At 38.9% G+C, this 21247-nt stretch overlaps 1 protein-coding gene across 1 annotated transcript; it reads right to left on the reverse strand.

Moving 5' to 3' along the window:
• Positions 1-427: 427 nt before the first annotated feature.
• On the reverse strand, positions 428-20451 carry LOC122073983 (protein LPA3). The gene is made up of 12 exons (XM_042638738.1): positions 19946-20451; positions 19757-19787; positions 16837-16929; positions 16701-16763; positions 16417-16528; positions 13369-13454; positions 11688-11746; positions 11464-11566; positions 11331-11391; positions 3361-3443; positions 3184-3264; positions 428-894 (listed from the first exon to the last, which is right to left on the reverse strand). The coding sequence occupies exons 1-12, from the start codon at positions 20278-20280 to the stop codon at positions 835-837; spliced, it is 1167 nt and encodes a 388-aa protein (XP_042494672.1). The 5' UTR covers positions 20281-20451; the 3' UTR covers positions 428-834.
• Between the last annotated feature and the right edge of the window lie 796 nt (positions 20452-21247).

Genomic DNA, 21247 nt, shown 5'->3' on the forward strand with positions numbered 1-21247 from the left:
CCAAAATTCAACAGCATATTGGTAGCAAGCCAGGTAGCAGTTGCTTGCAACAGAGGGAGCATCCAACCAAATGGAACCGAACAGGAAGCTTTTCATTAATTTATGGGAAAAGAACGCTGCCCGCCTACACCCTCTATGACAGACATATGTGGACGTGAAGAGATCATGCTCTCCCCCCCACCCCCCACCCCACTATGCGCTGAAGATGCCTCTGCAGGCCTCCTATTGGCCTATGTACTGATGCAGTGGCCACACAGGCGGGCAGCATTCTCTTGCCTAATTTTATAATCGCACTATCTCCCTTTTGATAACTGCATTAATAACTCTAGGTGCATGCTTGTTTTATGCATGCATACATTTTGAAAACATGAGGGACCTGCAGAGTGTGATTTACCCTAAAGCAATGACTGAAATTGTTGCATATATATGACTGGTCGAAAAATATAACTAAATGAATTAGACAGAAAATCTATAATGTAGAACAATACAGCCAAAATCTTGTTTATCCTTCTTTTTTTTCTCTCTTTTTTCTTTTTCTGAGGGGTGCACAATGAAAACAAATGATTGTAGCAGCCTGAGTCTTTGGAGGGAAGATATTATTACAAACAGGCATCACGTATGATACCACCTGTACAGAGAATCACAGCCATAGAGTTGTATGGGTCCACCTTTAAAATGGACAAATAATGAATCAGCACAATTAAAACCAGATGTATGTATCTGGAATTGCTACCTGCATCAACCTCTGATCTTTGAAACTCTACAGCCCATGACACTCTTCTTGGCACTGTAGGCCCCCTCTTCGTTTAAGTATTCAGCTTGCTTGCTTGCTGCTCAATTACGCCATGCAGAATATAACTCCAAATCAACATCTTCCTCCCACCAAGTCGAGGACTAAATACCAGATAAATCGAAAGTCAGATTGAACCTCAAAACCAAGTATATTTTCCTACTTATACATGATCCGAAGAAAAGGGTGGGGGGGGAGGGGAATAATAAATCATAAATGTGGTAAGTGTTTTCATTAGTAGGCAAGCAACTGTCATATTAGGTATCACTAAATCTAATACAGAAAAATCCATTTATCTGCAATGCATGTAAACACTAAATATGTCAGTATGCCTGCCAAGAGCATAGCCTCCATGTAGTGTACATGCGCCTATTTTTGTAATTCAATAAAGTTGTCAGAAAAACAATGTCAATCTAAAAGAGTACAAAATGGTTGAAATCACTCTACTTAGTTCACTTAGTAGCATATCCTCTGAGATGAAGCCAACTGCAAGTGGATTAGCCCCTCAATCTGTGGGCAACTGACAGCAAAGTAAACCATATGGAATTTGTATTTGCCCTAAAAGATGCTTCTAAAATGGGTACTGATATACTATCACATCAAAGGCACAAAGATCATAAGAAATGATGCATAGAGTAAATAGAAAGGCAGAATGTGATGGGGACATCAAGGTATACAGCCGAAGGAAGAAGAAGACCCAACCTTCTTTGTGGTTGGAGAATTAGAAGGAAGACTAGAAGAAAGGAGAAGGAAGACTGCTAGTCGAACTCTACCGTGAGAATGAGGAAAGAGACTATCACTGGTCTCTTTCTCTCTCTCCCATCACCCAGATTTCGTGGGCCCCACTGATGGTTTTGTTATTTTAGTAGTTTATCTCATAATATCTTATTTATTTAAGTATTTGAATTAAGTAGGAAACTGTTTTATTTCCTATTTGTTTTTTTTAGAAACTTCCCTAAGATTATATTTATAGGATTAGCCTTTTCTTTTTTTCAGTAACTATTTCTCTATTTATGTGTAAGGCCATTGGCCATCTTAATTTAGTTAATGAATTTGAATGAAGAATTGTCCCCCCACCCCCTTCTCTTACAATTCTCTCTCTCTCTCAGCCTCCCTCTTTCTTTCTCGCCTTTCTCTTTTTTCTCTCTCTCGGTCATCTCTTTTCTCGCCTCCCTCCCTCTCCCACTCCTCTATTGTTCACTGTACCTATTCCTGTTACTAATATGACTGCTGCTGATCTCCCCTTTGATGCTTGAACTGCTGCCACTGATCTCCCTTTGATGTTGGACTGCTGTTACACTCTGTTGCTGCTGTTGTTTACCCTTTGCTGCTGCTATTATTCTCTGTTGCTGCCGCTGTACCATTGCAGCCACTGTTTGCAACAACCGAAGGTCATGCTACGTGGATAGATCATCGCCTGGGCTGCTGCTGGTCTCCTTTCAATAAACGGACTGCTGCTGGACACCATCTTAAAATCTGGGTTGTTTCCTTTATTCTCAGACCTGGGCAGCAGGTAAGTATAGAATGAACCTTCCCATTCCTCCATTATCTCCTCATTATTTACTCCATTAACTTCCATTAAAACCCTCCCCTTTTTAGCCCATTGTTTTACCTTATTTGCACAACTGTTTACCTTAGATATTGCTGATTTTTCTCATCACAAGTATGATTGATTTTGGAGCATATAATATGATATCTTTATCTATATTTGGTGCTTAATGGGCTAGTGTCATAACCTAATTTAGCTTGCTGCTATGTTCCCTACCCCATGTTCCCCCTTGACACTTGAGTGAGTTCGTGTGTTTTTCTTCCTAGATTATTATTGCTCTTTGTTACTTTGTTCATTAGTCTCACTTTATTTTGCATGTAATCTTGTTTGCTGAGCTTTCTTTATCCTATCCAACCCAAGTCTCTTGAGTTTGCCTTACCTAGTTAGTTAACCTTGTAGGAAACCAAGTCACCTAGGAATCCCCTCCATCAGAATGTCTATAATGCAGTGCTAACCCGAACCAGTGAGAGATCAGCTTGTGACAGAAGTGTAGGAGAAGGACTAAGGACTAACCAGATTGGAGAGAAAATTGATAGCTAACCCAAAATAAAGAAGGGGGGGGGGGGGGAAGAATAAAGAGGGAACTGCAGATTAGTAGAAATAATAATCAAAAGTAGGAAGAAGGGAAATAGCAGAAGAGACGAGAGGATATCACACCTGAGAAGAAAGATGAACAGAATTAGAAGTAAGATGAGGGTGATCAGTTCATTAGGTTATGGTAAACATTACAGATCTGAGAGCACAACACCTTTAATATCAACTGCTAGGCCCCATAAATACAAAATCAAAGGAAAATTCATAACTAAGAAATTATATTAGCCACTCGGATAGAAGAAGGAGAAACCTTATAGCCTCTTCGAAGAAATTCCAGTGAACTTCCCTGTTCTTCTTGTAGACCAAGAACCCTCAACAGTTCTTCCTTTGTCTAAAAGCAAAAGGATGTCACATAATGAATAAAAATATAAAACGAAAAATATTAAAGTATGAGGACTATAATTAGTTGGGTTAGAAAACCATTTACTTCACCCAAAGTGAAACGAGCAGCACTCTCAGCTACGCAAGCATAAGAACCATCAGCTTGTTTAAGCATCACCTGCCAAGGACCTGCACCAGCACCATGCGGAACATGGTTAAAGTAATGGCCGTAAGGATGAGTGTTGAATTCAAAATCTCACTTCTAAGCAATATGAGAACAAAGTCAGGAGTGTAAAGTTTTTAAACTTTTTCCCTCACAATAACTCATTTCTTTCTATTGTTATCACAATGATTTCTTTCTTTTTAACATTTAAAAGAATTTGAATAATACAATTCTATACATTAAATCATAAACCTTTTCACACAGAAAATTTGAGATCATAGGTAATTAATGTTCTCTGTTATGCAACATTGAGGTGCATATTTCCCTCAAATCAGGAGGTTGAAAAGTCTTGATTCTGCAACTTAAGCCTATAATAAAATAGAAATAAACCTGGGATGGGCTATAACACTTAAAAATCAAAGCACATCATCAACCTGCATCATGACTAGTTCACACTCCCTAGGGCATTGGAAAGCCAGGCTATCCTGGTCATATTAAAAAAAATGCTTTCACAATAAAGAACTTCCCATAAAGGAAAGGAATCACTAAGAGGTCTTTGTGAACTGTTCTTTCAACACTAATGCCCTCCAATACTTCAAATCCCTATAAGAGCACTGACCATGGTTTCTCAATTATAGACACTGATCTCACATTGGAAACCCAGACTATCCTGATCATATTAAAAAATGTTTTCACAATCAAGAACTTCCCATAACGGAAAAGAATCACTTAGAGGTCTTTGTGACCTGTTCTTTCAACACTAATGCCCTCCAACACTTCAAATTTCTAAAAGAACACTGACCATGGTTTCTCAATTCTAGAATCTAGACACTGATGTCACAGTTGACTCCTTACCCTTGAAGCCTATTTAGTATAAAACTACATGAAATAATAATATAAAATCACATTAAATGATAACATGCAATCAAGAGCAACTTTTAACTTATCTACATGCATGCAAAATAGGGAATATGATATGCAATTGCCTGGTCAAGCTTCCCCAACTCAGGGACGAAACTCAAATTTCTTCTCTTTCTTAAAAGAAACTACCAATTTTGGTAAACTATTACAAGGAAATATGAAAATGGAAACTACACAATCAAAGATTTCCTAAAATCTTGCAACTTAAACTTCTTCGTTCAAGCTGGCCATAGGGCCCATATTGATTACTGTTCACATGGGTATTGTTTATGTGAACAGTAAAAAAAAATCCTTTTTTTCTGAATTTGATTCACAGCCCTCTTCTCAGGCTTTGATCTGCATCACTCTTAGGACATATGTCACACAGTTAGAGGAAGGTAAATAATATCTAACAAATCATACCCTTCATACCCATATATTCTTGTATTAATTACCATACAGATAAAGAAAGTGAATAATATCTAACATATTATAATTTTTTGGGTAAACATCACTCCCCTCCCCTACAAGAAAAGGATGCTATCTAACAGCCCCAACCGTTAGATTTGGATGTTAAGTTAATTTTTTTTATAATCCCCAAAATACCCCCTGTTTGTGTAATACCAAAACTACCCTTTCCCTCTACTTGACAGTGAACTGATACACACACACACATAGAGAGAGAGAGAGAGAGAGAGAGATGGTGGATAACAACGATGGTGGTGGTCGGACCTGTATAAGCAACATGGTAGACACTGGGAGTGTAGAGAGCCACATGTACTACCTTGCTAGATGGACTGTGCTGAAGATGCTAAGAGACAGAGGCTATGACATCCTTGACTCTGAAATCAACCAATCCCTCCATGAATTTCATTCTGTCTAGGTCCTGACATTGTCGACCTCGAGCGCATCCGCATCGACGCTTCCCTTGTCTCTGATCCTTCCCAAAAGGTATAAACACCGTGGTTCTCTGATGAGCAGTTTCTAATTTCAATCTACCCTTGCTTTGTTTACATTTGAAAAACTGGAACACTCTGGTTTTTGTTGAATTTGTCGATAGAAATCAAAATGGTTTTGTTTGGAAAGCCAATGTGTGTCTTTGAAACGACATTTGTCTTTAACTTCCTCTATATCTATGAATTTGTACAATTATTTTATGTCTAAGTGTAAATTACACAAATTCACAAAAACCCACATGTATGCGGCTTAGATTTCTGTTGGATTTCTCTTGTAAGTTCTGTTTGATGACTTGAGGAACTGTGCTGCCATTACGGTTTTGGAACAGAGAACTTGCAGCGATCAAAACCTAAGGTCTTCAAGCTTCAAATCGCAGGGGGATCTGGAGTTCCCATCGATGAATGGGGCTCTCCTTCTCCTTCTCCTTCTCCTTCAAGCATCTTCTTCTTCTCTTAAGGCCTTCAAAGCTTCAAATCGCACTGGTTCGGACAATTTTTCAGAGAAAGAGGGGAAGGGAGAAAGAGGGAAAGGGGTTTTCGTTCGATGGGGAGCTTTCACTTAAGATAAGGGTAGTTTTGGTATTACACAAACATGGGGTATTTTGGGGATTATAAAAAGATTTAACTTGACTTAACAGCCAAATCTAACGGTTGGGGCTGTTAGATAGCATCTTTTTCTTCTAGGGGAGGGAAGTGATATTTTCGGAAACGCGGTGGGTCAAGTTCATATTTCGCCTTAGTTCAGGGAGGGGAGTGATGTTTACCCTAATTTTTTTGCCTACATAACTTGGGATAAACTACTATGTGAGTGGACACTTGTCACTCAAGGAAAAAGCTTGGTCTCCATCTACCATTGAAATGTTACATAAGAGATAAGAGAGTTGGACGGTGAAGAGCAACAATGATCTTTTGAAAAAAATCTTACTTTCTACCATAGACTACCCCTAATTGTCCTCTAATCCCTTGCCTATATAAAGGAGGGCTGACAACAAGAGAGGAATGGATAAAAAGAAGATAGAAAAGAGAGATAAAAAACCAATCAAAGAGAGAAAACGAAGAAAGAAAGAGGAACTATGTGTTTACCCACTTAAGCCTTGCAACCACCTTTGCTTACCCTCTTTATGCTCCTTCTACCCAAATGTAAACCACGGCAGCTAAAGCAAAGATTTGTTGGAACACATCTAAGCTTCATGCCTCTCTTGCTCACTTACTTTACCCTCTTTTTTACCCTTTTGTAAATTAGAGAGGTTAAAATAAAGAAGTGTTTGAATTCAATTCCTCAAGGCTACGTAGTAAGATCTTATCAGCTAAGGAGTCTCTCAAAAGCCAGGTAACGAACCTCTGTGAGGTACAAATTTCATTACTTCATTTGATTTTATTTATATAGCGAGGAATCGTTGCCTAATCTTACATAAGGTGAAATCCCATTTTCACAATAGCGCGGAAGCACTGCCAAATTTTATATAAGGTAAAATCCATTTTTCCCAATAGCGCAGAAGCTGCCCAAAATACATTAAGGTGAAATCCCATTTTCCCATTAGCGCAGAAGCAATGCCCAATTTTACGTGAGGTAAAATCCCGAAGCGCTGCCCAGATGTATTCAAATGTGATTTCCCATCATCCAGTATTACCATATGGTATTGATTTTCATTTCATGTGTATGGTTATGTTGGATTCTTGTGGATAGATTAGAATTATCTATCATTTCATATATTGATAGTATAATTTTATTATTTCATGTGATTACATCATATAAGTTGATTTAATCATTTCATGTGCCAATAATAAATTTAGTCATTTACATAAGGTCCTCCTATTCCCCCACATCTCCCCAATAAATTGGTCCCAGTTGATCTTCTTCCTTCTCTTCTTTCCATTCCCTCTGATGATAAAATCCTCTCGGCCATCCTCTCTCACAAGGCCAACAAAGCTCCTGGCCCAGATGGCTTCAGTATGGGATTCTTTTCCTCTTGTTGGAACATCATCCGTAATGATCTCATTCTTGCTGTGAGGAGTTTCTTCTACAACCCTTCCCAGATCAATGGGATCAATAACACCTTTCTTTGCCTCATCCCTAAAAAGAAAGTGTTGAATCAATGAATGACTTTAGACCTATATTTCTTTGTAATCTGCTCTATAAGTTTATTGCCAAAATCTTGGCCAACAGGATTGGGAAAGTCATTGATTCTCTTGTGAGCCCAAACCAATCTACCTTCATCGCTGGGAGGAGTATTACTGATAATATCATTCCCTGCTATGAGATTGTCAGGGGGTTTGATCGGAAAAATCACTCCCCCTTAGCTCTTCTCAAAATTGATATCCACAATGCTTTTGATTCTATTAGTTGGGACTTTATCTCAAAAGTCTTGCTCCAAATGTCCTTCCCTCCTTCCTTTGTCCACTGGATCTTCTGCTGCATTTCCATCCCTGTTTCTCTGTTTTAGTCAACGGTAGTCCTGCTGGTTACTTTCCCTTGAGGAGGGGAATCCGTCAAGGTTGCCCTCTCTCCCCGTTTCTTTTCTCTGTTTCCCTTGAGGTTCTTTCCCGCTCCATTCAATCTGCCTCTGATGTCCATCTCATCTCCCCTATTCCTAAGTGTAAGTCCCTCTGCCTCACCCACCTTGCTTTTACGGATGACATCATGATCTTCTCTAAAGCTGACTCCCTCTCCATCTCTTCCATCATGGATGCCCTTTATTCCTTCGAATCCCTCTCTGGTCTCTCCATCAATGTCCTCAAGTCCAACCTCTTCCTCTCTGATGTCTCTACTGAGACTCAATCCCTTCTTGGTATCACTGGTTTCTCCCTGGGCTCCTTTCCAGTCAAATACCTGGGCCTCCCTCTCATCTTTTCTAGGCTCTCCGCCCACCTTTGCTCCCCTATTCTTGATCTCATTAGGAAGAGGCTCCAGCTCTGGAAAGGCAAGCTCCTCTCCTATGCTGGTCGGCTTAATCTTATCAGATCTATCCTCCAATCTCTTTACCTCTTCTGGTCTGGGATCCTTGTCCTTCTTCTTTTGTCAACTCCATTGAAAGGCTCTTATGTTCCTTCCTATAGAAAGGTTCTGACTCATCCAAGTTCCTTCATCCTGTGTCTTGGGATAAGGTCTGTCTGCCCAAGTCTGAAGGGGGCCTCGGTATCAGAAGAATCAAGGAGGTCAACTCTGTGGGCATCCTGAAGCTTATCTAGAAGCTTGCCTCCAAGCATAGGAGTATCTGGGTCGACTGGGTATACTCCTATCTGCTTACCCACAACTCCCTTTGAACTTGCCCATCCCCCTCTGATGCCTCATGGATTTGGCGAAAATTCCTTAGCCTTGAACCCCTTGCCATTACTGCCTGTTCCATTGTTATTAGCAATGCGCAATCGACTTCCCTTTGGATGGACCCTTGGCACCCTTCGGGCATCCTATCCTCCCTTGTCACCCCTAGGATCATCTATTCCTCTGGTCTTCCCAAATCCGCTCTTGTCTCCTCCATTCTCTCCCCTCTGGGTTGGACCCCCTGCCTCTCCTCCCCCTTTTGAGGATCTATGGGCCTCTCTTCCTCCCATTCCCCCTGGTCACCGTGGTAGGGAGGACAAATGTGCCTGGCTCCCCTCATCCAATGGGTTATTCTCCTCTGCCTCTGCTTAGTCCTTTGTCAGATCCTCTGGCCCTGTCATTCCATTTCGTAATCTCGTCTAGTTCAAAGGTCATATTCCCCGTCACAGCTTTACCACATGATGTCTCTCTAATTGCCTTCCCATGCAGTCCTTCCTTATCCACCGTCACATCCAGGTCAACCCCTCCTATTGCCTCTGCCCCCTTGGTCAAGAGGATATCCCCCACCTCTTCTTCTCTTGTCCCCTCTCCACCTTGGTGTGGAAAACTGTTCTTGCTCGTTGCTGGCCTTCTCCTATGGCTATTCTCCCCTTTGAGAGGGAATGTATTTGAGTTGACATGACATTTGCTGGCTCCTCCATTTACAACACCATTAGTAAGTTAGCTTTCTCCGCTACTATCACCCATCTTTGGAATGGAGGGTAACATTCGTAGATGATCTTCCAACTCCCATTCCCCGGAAAGGATTTGGAAAGCCATCTACTTTGATGCTACCTCTAAAATCAATCCCTCCATTCCATTCGATCCCGGCCGATCCCCCACTCCACTAGAAATGATCACATAATCTCCTCCTGGAACCTCATTCCGGCCCCTTCCCCCCGCCACTTGACCTCTGCCCTCTCCTCCCTTGTTGTGGCTTTGGTTGCTGGTTTGGTCCTCTTGGCCCTATGTTGGTTGCTAGTTTGGGTTTTGCTGTTGTTTTTAATGTTCTTGTTGTTGCCTTTTGCTTTGCTCCCCCTAGGATTGGCTTTTCCTTGGTGGCTTAAGCCTCCCCTCCCCCCTTTTTTCCCCTTGTATTTTTCTCTTTGCTTTGGGTATAAATTTATTTATTCATCTAAAAATAAATAAATTCCGTCATTCTATAAGATTCATTAATGTTCATTTTCACTATGATGATAATTTAGCAATCATTGCATATATGTTAGTTAGAGTCATCAAGATTCTCAGGGAGAAAGTTCGAAATCCAAGCATCTGATAGGAAGATTGGAATTCCCGAAAGAGGTGGGTGCCTAACACCTTCCCACACTCGTAACCTGATACGGACCCGCATCTCTGGAACAGACCAATGATGAAGTCAAATTTGGGGGTTCAATCCTCACAGGAATTTAACCCCCTATTGGAGCTTGATCCCTTCATTGGAATTGGGATCACCAACAGGGTTCTAGGCCCTAAAACTTACGTGGCGACTCCAAATAACATGTTTTCCTCATCCCTTTTCATGTCACCTAGAAGACAGAGGACATAAAGAATCCCTAGTAAACCTCGGGAGGAATAAGAGAAGGGAAAGACAAAGAAGAAACCGCTCCCCAAGAAATGGAGAGGGATTGCAACCTCGAGAGCGAGAGATATTCTATCTCTGAGAGGGGCGAGTGGAATCTGGAAATTCCACAAAATTTCCCGATCTTTGTCCCCACACACTTGGTCAATTCCGTTTGGGATGAAACTTGACATGCGAGCATGGAAACTTGAGGGCTACTTGTCCCATAATTTGGGCCCCATCCGATATGCCATGTTGCAGATATTTTGGATCACCCATATAAGGTGTGCCAACCAGACAATCTTTGCCCAATAAAATAACTGAAACATTAATATTACCGAGGCTTTTTTCATTTATGAGAGATTGCATTAAAAGAGATTAGCAATCATATACTAAAAGGTACATACAAGAATCCATTAATGAAATCCTATTGGAAAATAACCAATCACTTGAGTGAATATTCTAATTATATCCAACTTGTTAAAGGGAATATCATCAATTAATTTGTTAAAGGGAATATCATCATTTAATTGATCAAGGCACCAATCAATCCTATGAATAGTTGTTAGAGCTCATGAGTAAATAGGGTCACTAGGGAGAAAAGAGTGGACATAAATGAGGTTTAGTGTGTGAGAGATCCCATAATCATCTAGTGATTGGAAATTCAGCACTATATGCAGTAACTGTGAAACATAGCCATGATTGAAGCTACTAGTGATAGGAAAATCAAAACTATATGCAGCAAGTGTGCAACATAGCCATGATTGAGGCTAAACATCAGGACAAATGGCAGTGATAAAAAATAGCAACGCCATAAAATTTTCTCGAAAGGCAAAGCTTTCTATCCAATTTGTAATATACATACGTTGTATCCATTCAGTGACATAAACATACTAAGCTAATGAATTTAGTGAAGAAAGTTGCCATGCAATATAAATGCCTAAAATACAAAGAATTATGAATAAATAGGAGAATTTCAACCATTAATGAAATTGTATGTGTTCTAGAAGTTCATCTAGGCTAAATTGATTTCCTTCCTCCCATCAGTTTACTCTGCAGTCTTCGTTTTTAGAGAAGATAGTCATCTCAAAAAGTTTTATAACTAGATTCCCATATGAAACTAATGCAAGAAAAGAAGGCATGGAAATTCAAATATGAATATTCTAAAAGGTTCAGCTTTAAGTATTCCATGTCTTACCAGGGTATTGGCGAAACAACGCACCGCTGTAATTTACAATATAAGGTGCAACTGCAATTGTCTTCAGTATTAAAGAAACAAAGTGATTATTCAAAGCAAGCAGAAATAACAGAGTCAGAAGTTTAAAAAATACCTTTGAGTATTCTCTTATTCGAATGTAGAACACAGGAATGAATTGAGAAAGAAACCGGTAATGCAAATCCTTGGTGGGAAACCCGAAAAGACCCAAGTCAGCACTGCAAAGTAAATTGACAGATATTTGACAAAGGGATCATTATTAACCAAAAACTAAAAAGAGAAAATGGAACAGGTCAAAGAAACCTATTTGATGACTGCAGTCATGTAATGTAATCGTACCGCAATGTGTCAAGTTCAAGATTGAAAAGAAGGGCAGGGGTAGATTTAACAAATTTATCCTGCAACATGAAGGGTAAAGTAAGATTTCGTAATGCGAGCATAGAATATACAGGACATGAAACACCCCAAGTACAGGAATTACATGATCATAGAGTTGATGCATGTGCTATATATGCAACTCCCATCACACACAGAGGATCATTATGTTCCAGCCCCTTAAGATTAATCCTCTTACTACTATTGATCCAAGTTATGAACCAGCGGACAATTTGGAGATTCAAAATGTCAACTGATTAACTTGGTTTGATGAGAAAATTGTCATACTGCTGATACAAACAACACTAAAATTATTACTTCTTTTCAGACTGCAAATGAATGAAAATCTTTCAAAGCCAAAAATAGATCAAGGCTTTACACAAAGATAAGTAAAGGGCCTCTTCTCCCATTCTTGTTTATCATTGGAGAGTATATACATTCTTTAGACTAGATTTGAATGGAATTTCAAGCTTGTTACCAGGGAAATGAGACTTCTTAAAATTGATATGAAGAATGAGAAGACAGAGACAGATATAAAGAAAGACTACTATTTTGAATTCTTGTACAGACAAAAAATGCAAAATGCACGAGTACGGATCAAACCCTGGTAAGTTTTGTTTATTTAATCATGGATAGTTTTATGTGCAGTTATAATGGGTTTTTTTTAATTTTTTTTTATTTTTACAGTTAATATTGATCATAGTTTCATTTATGGTTAATATAGTCATATTTTAACTTATGGCTGACATGGGCCTTAGGACCCACAGATAGTTTCATTTACCATTAACATGGATTATTTTGGACAAGAATGGAGAACATTTTGAATGTTTCCAGGCAATTTATACAGTAAATAAGCTGTGTTCTGACACCTGGCTCTGTCAACTGGTAATCCATAATCCCAGCTCCTAAAACAAGTGGCTCACCCCTAATTTCAAAATCAACATATTTTTAACAGTCACAGTGCTGAGCTACCACTTCCATGTTTTAATTAGGACTTCATTTCCTATATATTACAACACCCACCAATTTATAACCTTAAAACCAAGATTTTGACTAGGAAGTTATGGGCTAGTGGATAGGCCAGGTTTGAAGACAATGAAACTGACAATAAAGAATGACTAAAAACACTGGAGGATAATACATTAATACCCGAAGTGTCTTCCCACTGCATTGTTCAGGGGCATGGAAGGAAAGAAGGGAAGATGGAGGGAGTCTTTCTTTCTCAAGTACCCATTACCAATGAAAAATAAAAATTCCTACTAAGTTAAATAACTCTCATGCAAGCTACTCAGGGTCTGCTACACGTATTTTGTTCTGCCATTTAACTCTATCTAGGTTAGTATCTTCTGTTGAATCAAAAGCAATCAAATATTTTCTCATAGCTAAATGTTACACCTTTTCCACAATGAGGAAAGAAATCCAACGCAGGCACACTAAATCAGAGTAGTGACGCATTGGACTCTCTGTGTCACAAGGGGTATTTATGCCACTTGGATCTATCAACTGAAGTAACATATACAAAGGTAACAGAGTTCAAAGTAGGATTAAATATTTTCCTTAACACACAAGTTGACATGTTGAGATCTCATAACAGTAACAAAGCATTAAACAAGGACAATAGAGTATTTCAGAGCAGACACCATACCACATACTTCTCTATCGTAGAAAGTTCACGTGTGCTACAATTAATAAAGATGAACAATGATGGTGGTTTGTCAGATTCCCAGCGACCTGCATTCCCATGAAATTTCATAGAATGTCAAGAGGTATATTTTTATCATATACACTCATAATGTGCAAACCCTAACAGATATCCAGATTCATTAGAAAGGTTAATCAACCGGTTACCGACATGACCAAGATCTCATGATCTGGACATGATTAGAGTAGGTGTCTAAGTGAACAGATCTTTGACGGAATACATATTTTAGGATGTTTTGAGTCCAAATTTTTTTAGTAATCCTCTTTATTCCTCAGATTCCAAATAACTACAAGAGAGTTAGAACATAGTATTAGGATTACTTCTGAAAGCTTCATTCATGTTCTACTGAAGTTGCCTGAGTTCAATTCAGTAAAAACCACACACATATTCTAAAATTTTCTTTTCTGTCATTAATTTTTATGTTTGTTACTAGTAATTTTAAGGGGAGGGGGGCAATGAGTCATGTTGTGCCAAAAGCCAAGTGTAACAAATGATTACTAACCTGTTCACAACTTTCATTAATGGGTCAAATGGGGTTACAAACATAACAAGTTAAATAAATGTGTCATGCTCGAGTTAACATGACACCAACTCAAAATGACAAACATGAAATGATAAAATGGAGAGAAAGAAATCCCAATAAAAGGTCTACAGGAAATAAATTGACACCGCAGTTCAACACAAAAAATGACTTATCTGCTAGCATCCACTGTGCTCAACCCAAAAGTACCCCAAATCATGGATTTAACAGATTAAATTCGTGCCGCTTTAATGGATCCAATGGATCTTGCCATAGCACGGCCGCCCCAATACAAATAGGATCCTTAAATTCTATTTTTCTAATGAAGCATCATGAGGGAGTTGAGTGAATTCAAAAGCATGGCTTTCAACACCCTTCTAATGAAGTAATTGAATGATATCATGATGAAAAAAATCTATTCAGAGACTACAGATCTGCCTGCTCTAATGTTCTATCAATGTAACAATGGACACAATCCCCACAGGATCACATTGTATGAAGATATCATAAAAGAATGAAGAATTTTAGCAAAATTACAGCTGGAAATTCTTGAAATGTGATTATCAAGATCCCTTTTAAATGAACCACATAAACTCTAAGTGCTCAAAAAAAGTGTAAAGTACAGCAATGAGGAACATATACCACAATTCTACATATATATGTCCTTAATCGATCTCCCTGGTTTTCCTAAACATATGCTTTGCAAAGGACCGAATGGCAACACTCAAGGGGGGGGGGTGAATTGGGTGGATGTAATTTCTTGCAAAATGTAAAAAACAATTCAAGGAAAAGAGATATAAAAAAAGAGGCAATGCCACAAGTGATATTAAAGTGGTTTGGATCCAACTGATACTACATCCACTACCCAGGTCACATAGACCAAGTATTTCAACCCGAGTTGCATAGACCAAGGATTTATTCCACTATCCAACGATCACTTTCCAAATGGCAGGAACCAAGCCTTACACAACCCAAGCACAATCCCTTCGGATTGAGCACCTGGCTCACACATACCAAGGATTTCCTTCACACAGCAGTGGAACAAGTCTACTCACAATTACACATAGTACCAATAGAGCTACACAAGCTCACACAGCAAAATGACTTCTCTTCTTCAAGCCTGGAAACTGTACCAATTAAGCTCAAACTGATTCTCACAAGATCACAGCCCTTTTAGAATGATGTTATCCTTTCAAATCAGCTATATTCAAGCATTATGGTTCTCAAGTGACTGGGCCTTTATATAGGCAACAATCTAGTTGTTGGTGTCAACAAACTAGCTATTAAAGTCATGCATTGTTATCCTCAAAATGACTGAAAAGCTCAATTTGAAATCATGTTGGTCTCCTAAAAATCAACTTTGTTTTCCAAGAAAAACTAGTTGTTGTAGGTCCTCAATATCGGTGAAGACATTAGAGTTCCCACCCAATAGGTTAGAGTCCAAGTGGTGCAATAAAGATGGCCAAATCATTCAAATACCACTAGCGTAGGACATTAAATGTTCCTCACACAGAAGCCCGCATGACCTCCACGGAAGTCCATGGAACAGGGGCTCAAGAACGTCATTCTCGGGTTTCATAGATGCTAAAGACAAAAGTCCATCAAGACGTTCATGGACACTTATCATTAGGCACGGTTGTCTGCCAAAGAAGACTTGGTCTGATTTTGATATATCTCTTTAAGCTCAGATGTCCATCACTGAACCACGGAAGTCTGTGAACATTATACTTGGAGATTTTTCCAAATAAGATCTCCTAGTTTCTTAGGTCTATTCTTTTAGGTCTCTCTATGGCTTTTGCTTGGGCTTTTTAATCTTGTGGACATCAACAATAGGATTATATGAGTATACAAATATAAAGCAAATCCTATGTCTTGAAAGATAATTTAATCTTGATGCAACTTTAAGTTCTTCAATCTTTCCCATCGTGGAAGTCCGTAGCTTCAACACAGAAGTCCATCTACAACAGTCCTTTCTGCAATCAACATATCATTTCTTCCATCAATGGTTCCACCTCAAAGACTTGGATTTCACCATTCTCTTAGCACATAAAAAATATGTTAGAACACCCAAACACACATCACACAAGGTATTCCTATCCGAAACAAAATATACACTTGGAACCTTCTAGAGTTCTAGGTTCAACACTTTGCTCTCTGATAACTAGGAAATTACTCTAGTGAATGAAAAGAGAAGTACTTCAGCTATTGATCCAAGGAATATCAACGAACATCCCTCGACTCATGAATTGATGAAGCCAAGGAGCAATACTTGCAGCAATATGGTTTGACCAAGAGTTGTAACATGAATAAAATTGGAATTGATATTTCATTCCTTAAACCCATGAGTGATGCAAGGCTAGTCAATGAAAAATCCTGGAACAATTTACGTTAGCTATTTCAAAAGAGGGCAAGAAACTTGAGCATCATGAAAAGGTCAAAACATTACAGCATTTAAATTAGCAGGAACCAACCTTCGTTATCGTCTTCAAAATCAAAATCTAAGGTGTTTCTGATAGATTTGAAGAATGACGAAACAGGCCCACCGGGGATATCGTCCAGGGAACCTATGGTTACACCATCAATCTGAAAGAAAGATCAAGGTAATTTAAGAAAAATAAGGATGGCTATTTAAAGCAGTGGGTGGAGAGGTCGGATGCAAACCATACTTGCATTCACCAAATGTCTGAGCAACATGTGCCCCCCTCAAGTACATTAGCAAAATTGAAAATAAATAGGGTATGAATTATCTCCATACTGTGTCAAGAGCTGTTTGGAAGAGCTGAGTAGCCCTGCGCTTTTCTGGCTTGTCTGGAAACACCTGAATTTCAAGAGTTAGATCTTACCTTCTGCAGATACATATAAAGTTCATGACAAAATAAATCCCAACTTACAATGCAAGATCTGGTTCTTTTATTTTCTTGGAGCTTCCTGACCACAGTTATGGCCAATTGGATATTGGCATCATTGAAATCATCTGACGATCCCTTCAACATATTCAGGATTTGAGAGGTCATCAACAGAAGGCATCCAGCAAAGAAAACGACAAAAATAATAGAAATGTTAAGAAGACAATGCACTATGTCCCACCAAAAAACCTTTTTGGAGGGGACTCATTTGGAGATGGGCAGCACAGACTCTAGTTTTCCATTTTAGAAGAACATTTACAGGTTTGGTATCTTTAAGAAGCCAACTAGAGCTGATTATATTGAGGAACCGCTAATAATTAGTTTGGCAACCGATTTTGCAAGGATCGATGGATAGGGATCAGGCTCAGATTGGTCCAAACCAATCCTGACTAGATCAGATGACCCCCAAATCTTAAAAGAGAAGTAGTAATGATTAGGAGCTCACAGGAACTAATAACAAATAATGAATGATGGGAAGGAGAAGTGTAGTTACATATTTTGGCAAACAAAAAGTGGTTGTAGTTGGGGTTACAGCCATTATCCTGAAACTCTACAGAGAAAAGTATGATTTCTATGAACCAAGATAACACTAAAGGGGTTTCTAGGCCAAGAAATTGAGAATCAAAATTGGTAAGTTAAGGGATCACACTTAAGTGGGAAAGAAGGCTGGATGATTAGATTTAACTAGAATTGTAACTAGATTGTCTAATCTGTGAGGAAGGCAATGGATTGAAAGGAACTTACTGGAGTGGACAGAGAAGAAGAAAAGAAATAATAAGGATAGGATAAGAGAGAGATAAAAATGGAAATACTACAACTCAACTATGGAAATAGAGAGAATAAACCTAATCTCTTCTAAATAGGAGACAGGAAGATTGAGTAGGATCTCTTTTCTTCTGATACCAATTGGCATCGGACAAACCTAGTTTTTCTGAAGTTCCTGGGATGTCCAGTACAGCATTGCAGCCTACAATCATGTGCAGCAGCTCTGAAAGAAGTTTCTCCAGAGTTATGCTGCATCATGAAGGATTCCTCTGTATTTTCATAGTTTCAACTTGTTTTGTTTATCAGTTTATGTATGGGCCTACAACCTTCATTATCTTCATTCTTAGAAAGTCCATGTCAATGTAGCAGTTCCCCTTGTGATAAAAGATCTGTTTTGACCAGGAATCCAAGTTGGTACTTAGTGAAACAAATAAAATTTACATTTAAGCATTGTTTGTGCGATCCCGGGTTCAAACAACCCCACGTGGGTCGCTTATGGGCCCACCCAAGTAGCAATAAGTAATAAATCAAATATGAGATGTACTAGCAAACTGGTACATAACCAGAAATTTTAATGTACTATTTGGTAGACAATGATATTAAGGGGAATATTATTTAATTATTTATTGAGTGAGGGTATACATGGAACCCAAACAAAAATAAAGATAAAAGGGACCAAAGTAAGCAGGGAAGGGCAAAAGAGGGGAAATCATATTTGTTTGCAAAGCTCTAACTTACAGCAAGAGAGGCATCACGGCTTAAGATTCTATGGTTCAGGTCGCCTAGGGAAGGTGGTCTTATGCCTAGAAGATAGGAGAAAGAAGAAGGGATGAAAGGGATTGGTGCTGACCTACGGTGGTCTGCAGGCACCATTAACCAATGCAGTAACAGTAGGAAATAAAGTGGCTGGGCAGAAAGGAGAGAAGAATAAAGGAAGGAGTGAACAGAGAAGAGAGAGGGGAGGTTGCACAAGCCACGCAGGCTTCAACCTAAAACAAACTCAATAATCCATTCTTCACAGTCCTACATATTGGATTAAATGCCAATTTTAAAAAAAAAATAATATATATATATAGAAGAATAATAATAATAATAAAATAAATAAATAAAGAAGACTTCTTATTACTTCCAAAAACATAAACCAGAAATAATAGAAACTCGACAGAACTCAAACTGGAAATTTCCCTACATGTCTAATAGCTATCCCAAGATAAAAGATAGCATAATATTTTTCCCAAATAAAATAAATTCTAAATACCCTACTGAACCTGAAAAAGTTGGGAGCCTGTTCATCTTGGTCTGGATGGCCAGACTGGTCAAGCTGGTGCAACCACGAATCTGTATCAATTGTCAACTCAAAAAAACACATTCCTGCTGGAGATTATTTTTGTGGGTGGTGATTTCAATGGAACCTTGGTATTTACAAGGAGCATTATGTCATAGTAGTTATTAAATAGAAGCTAACATTCTACTGGATTTTTCTTCGCATACAATAAATATTTCTACAATTTTTTCTGTACTTCACTGTTTTCTCATTACCTTACAACAAGGCTTATTCTTTTTCTCTAATTTAATTTTAATCCAATCTTTAAACTATGTCCCAACCTAAACTCAAACTCCTAGGGCCAAAAACACCTCATCCTTAGTTCCCCACTTTGATTTTCTACAATCTTTATTGGCCATATGATCACGTAAAACCTACTGATCCCCAACTTAACCAATTGTTCTTTCTGATTTAAATAACCTGCAGAGACATATCACCTACAATGCCTCTTTTAACTATACAAATTAAACCTTTCCTATCTAAAACACAAATCCATAGTCTTCGCACTACTATCCATCCTCTGACACCCTATTTCAGAAGATCCTTTTTCTTCATAGTACCAGTTTTCCTTTGCTGGCATTTCAGATCAAATATATCACGTGTTTTGAATTACCCTTTCAGTTTTTCCTTGTTTATTCCACACCAGAATTTTAGGGACAATTGACAATTCCCACCATTCTCTCAGAACATGAGTACCAAATGATCCTGCAAAGACGGTTAAAAAGTCTCAATCTGGCTTCTTTTTTTTTTTTTTTTTTGGGGTGGGGTGGGAGGTGTGACAACCAAAGAGTCAAATTTGTGGGAAAATTGAAGTACCTTGTAAGAAGAGATGTTGCTAGGCAAGGGTCTGATGATACCACCGATAGCAAGCATAGAAAAAATGAGTGAGTGCCAAAAGAGAAAAATGGAGCCAACTCAAATCAAATTTGAGACGGATAATGATAAAAAAGAAAAATTGATACAGATTTATGCAGGGTATTTTCAATAGGAAGTAGGAAGGCTTACGGGAAATCAATTTCCAAACGGGTCTTCCCGTCTTCAAGAGCATACATGAGAGAGTTGGTAGCATCAGTGACAAGAACTTCATATGATTTGGGCTTATAAACTGCAACTCCGGCAGTAGGATTGACATTTGGAGCTTCTCCGATGCTGCTTCGAACCTCATTGCTGCGGAAACTTGAGCGAACTCGGAAAGAATAGAGCCTAGTAGGCGGAGAACCAGATAAGATAGAGGATGAGAGAGGAAGACATGGAAGAGGAGCTTGAAACAAGCGAAATTGAGGGAAAGGAGAAAAGATAGAGCGTGGGCTCCAGGATGAGAAGGCCATCGACATGGCCATTACAGTCACTGAATCACTGTAACCTCTCTCGATTCTTGGCGGAACGAAGTAACGAACTGAGTGGGAAGTGGGAAGTGGGAAGTGGGAACAAAAGGTTCACAGATAAGGTGAAGTAACGATATGATAGCATATGGGAATATCGGTCCCACATTCTCGTAGACCAGAACTGAAGGTCTACAAGTGCCACCAATGCATGGCGGAAAATGGTTCTGATCGCCTGATCAGTATGATCTTCAATAGATATATCCTTGTTGACAATTCAACAACTTAGAGGGTCCCGCAAAAGAAGTCTTGGTGGGGGTCGGTTTCTCGATTTCAGGAAAAACCAATCTTTGAAAACTTGAAAATCTTCAACTCTATACTGGATTGGATGTTCTTGTTGAGGAAGATAGTGAATTAGCCACTGACTTTTATAGGAAGAAGATGATCGAATGTGGGTTTCAATGGGATGATCACACCTTGGAATCTTGATGAAGGACCTCTGCTTGAAGAACAGGATTGGAAATCATTTCAAGCTTCTGCAACTGATGATTTCGGGGTATCACACCTGATACCGTGGTAACACTATGATTCATGTGATCTCTGCAATAGTGGAAAGGTCGGAAGAAACTAGGAGCTTGATGAATGAGATTTTACCCCATTTGACTATATTGCATCCAAATCCCTTTAATTTAAGTAAAGTTACAAAAATCTCTTTTTCAAGTTTGAAAATTTTCACTTGCTTTCAATTTAATTTCCCTAGCAACCATACGTAACCATAGGGAAGCAGCAAGAGGATGCTGAGGAGATGCACTGCAGCAGAAAAAAATGAGGCTAGTTTTGGTTGTCATCAGCAACCATCAGGTCAGACAAACTTTATAAGATGCTTACAATCTGAAGTGAGTTCTGGAAAATCATTTGCAGTGTATTTACCAAAGTACACTGTTGCAGCTGTTCTGGACAATCTCACACATTTGTGGAAGTGGGG

The sequence above is a fragment of the Macadamia integrifolia genome, chromosome 3 (genome assembly GCF_013358625.1).
Source record: "Macadamia integrifolia cultivar HAES 741 chromosome 3, SCU_Mint_v3, whole genome shotgun sequence".
In the NCBI taxonomy this organism is placed as follows: Eukaryota; Viridiplantae; Streptophyta; class Magnoliopsida; order Proteales; family Proteaceae; genus Macadamia; species Macadamia integrifolia.

Bases quoted from the DNA above. Each gene is read 5' to 3' on its own strand.
- LOC122073983 (XM_042638738.1), bottom strand. From the start codon at position 20,280: ATGGCCATGTCGATGGCCTTCTCATCCTGGAGCCCACGCTCTATCTTT. The intron at 13,455-16,416 runs GTTGGTTCCTGC...ATGGGAATGCAG, and splicing joins TTTTGAAGACGATAACGAAG to GTCGCTGGGAATCTGACAAA. The intron at 895-3,183 runs GTTTCTCCTTCT...TCTGGTATTTAG, and splicing joins TTCTTCGAAGAGGCTATAAG to TCCTCGACTTGGTGGGAGGA.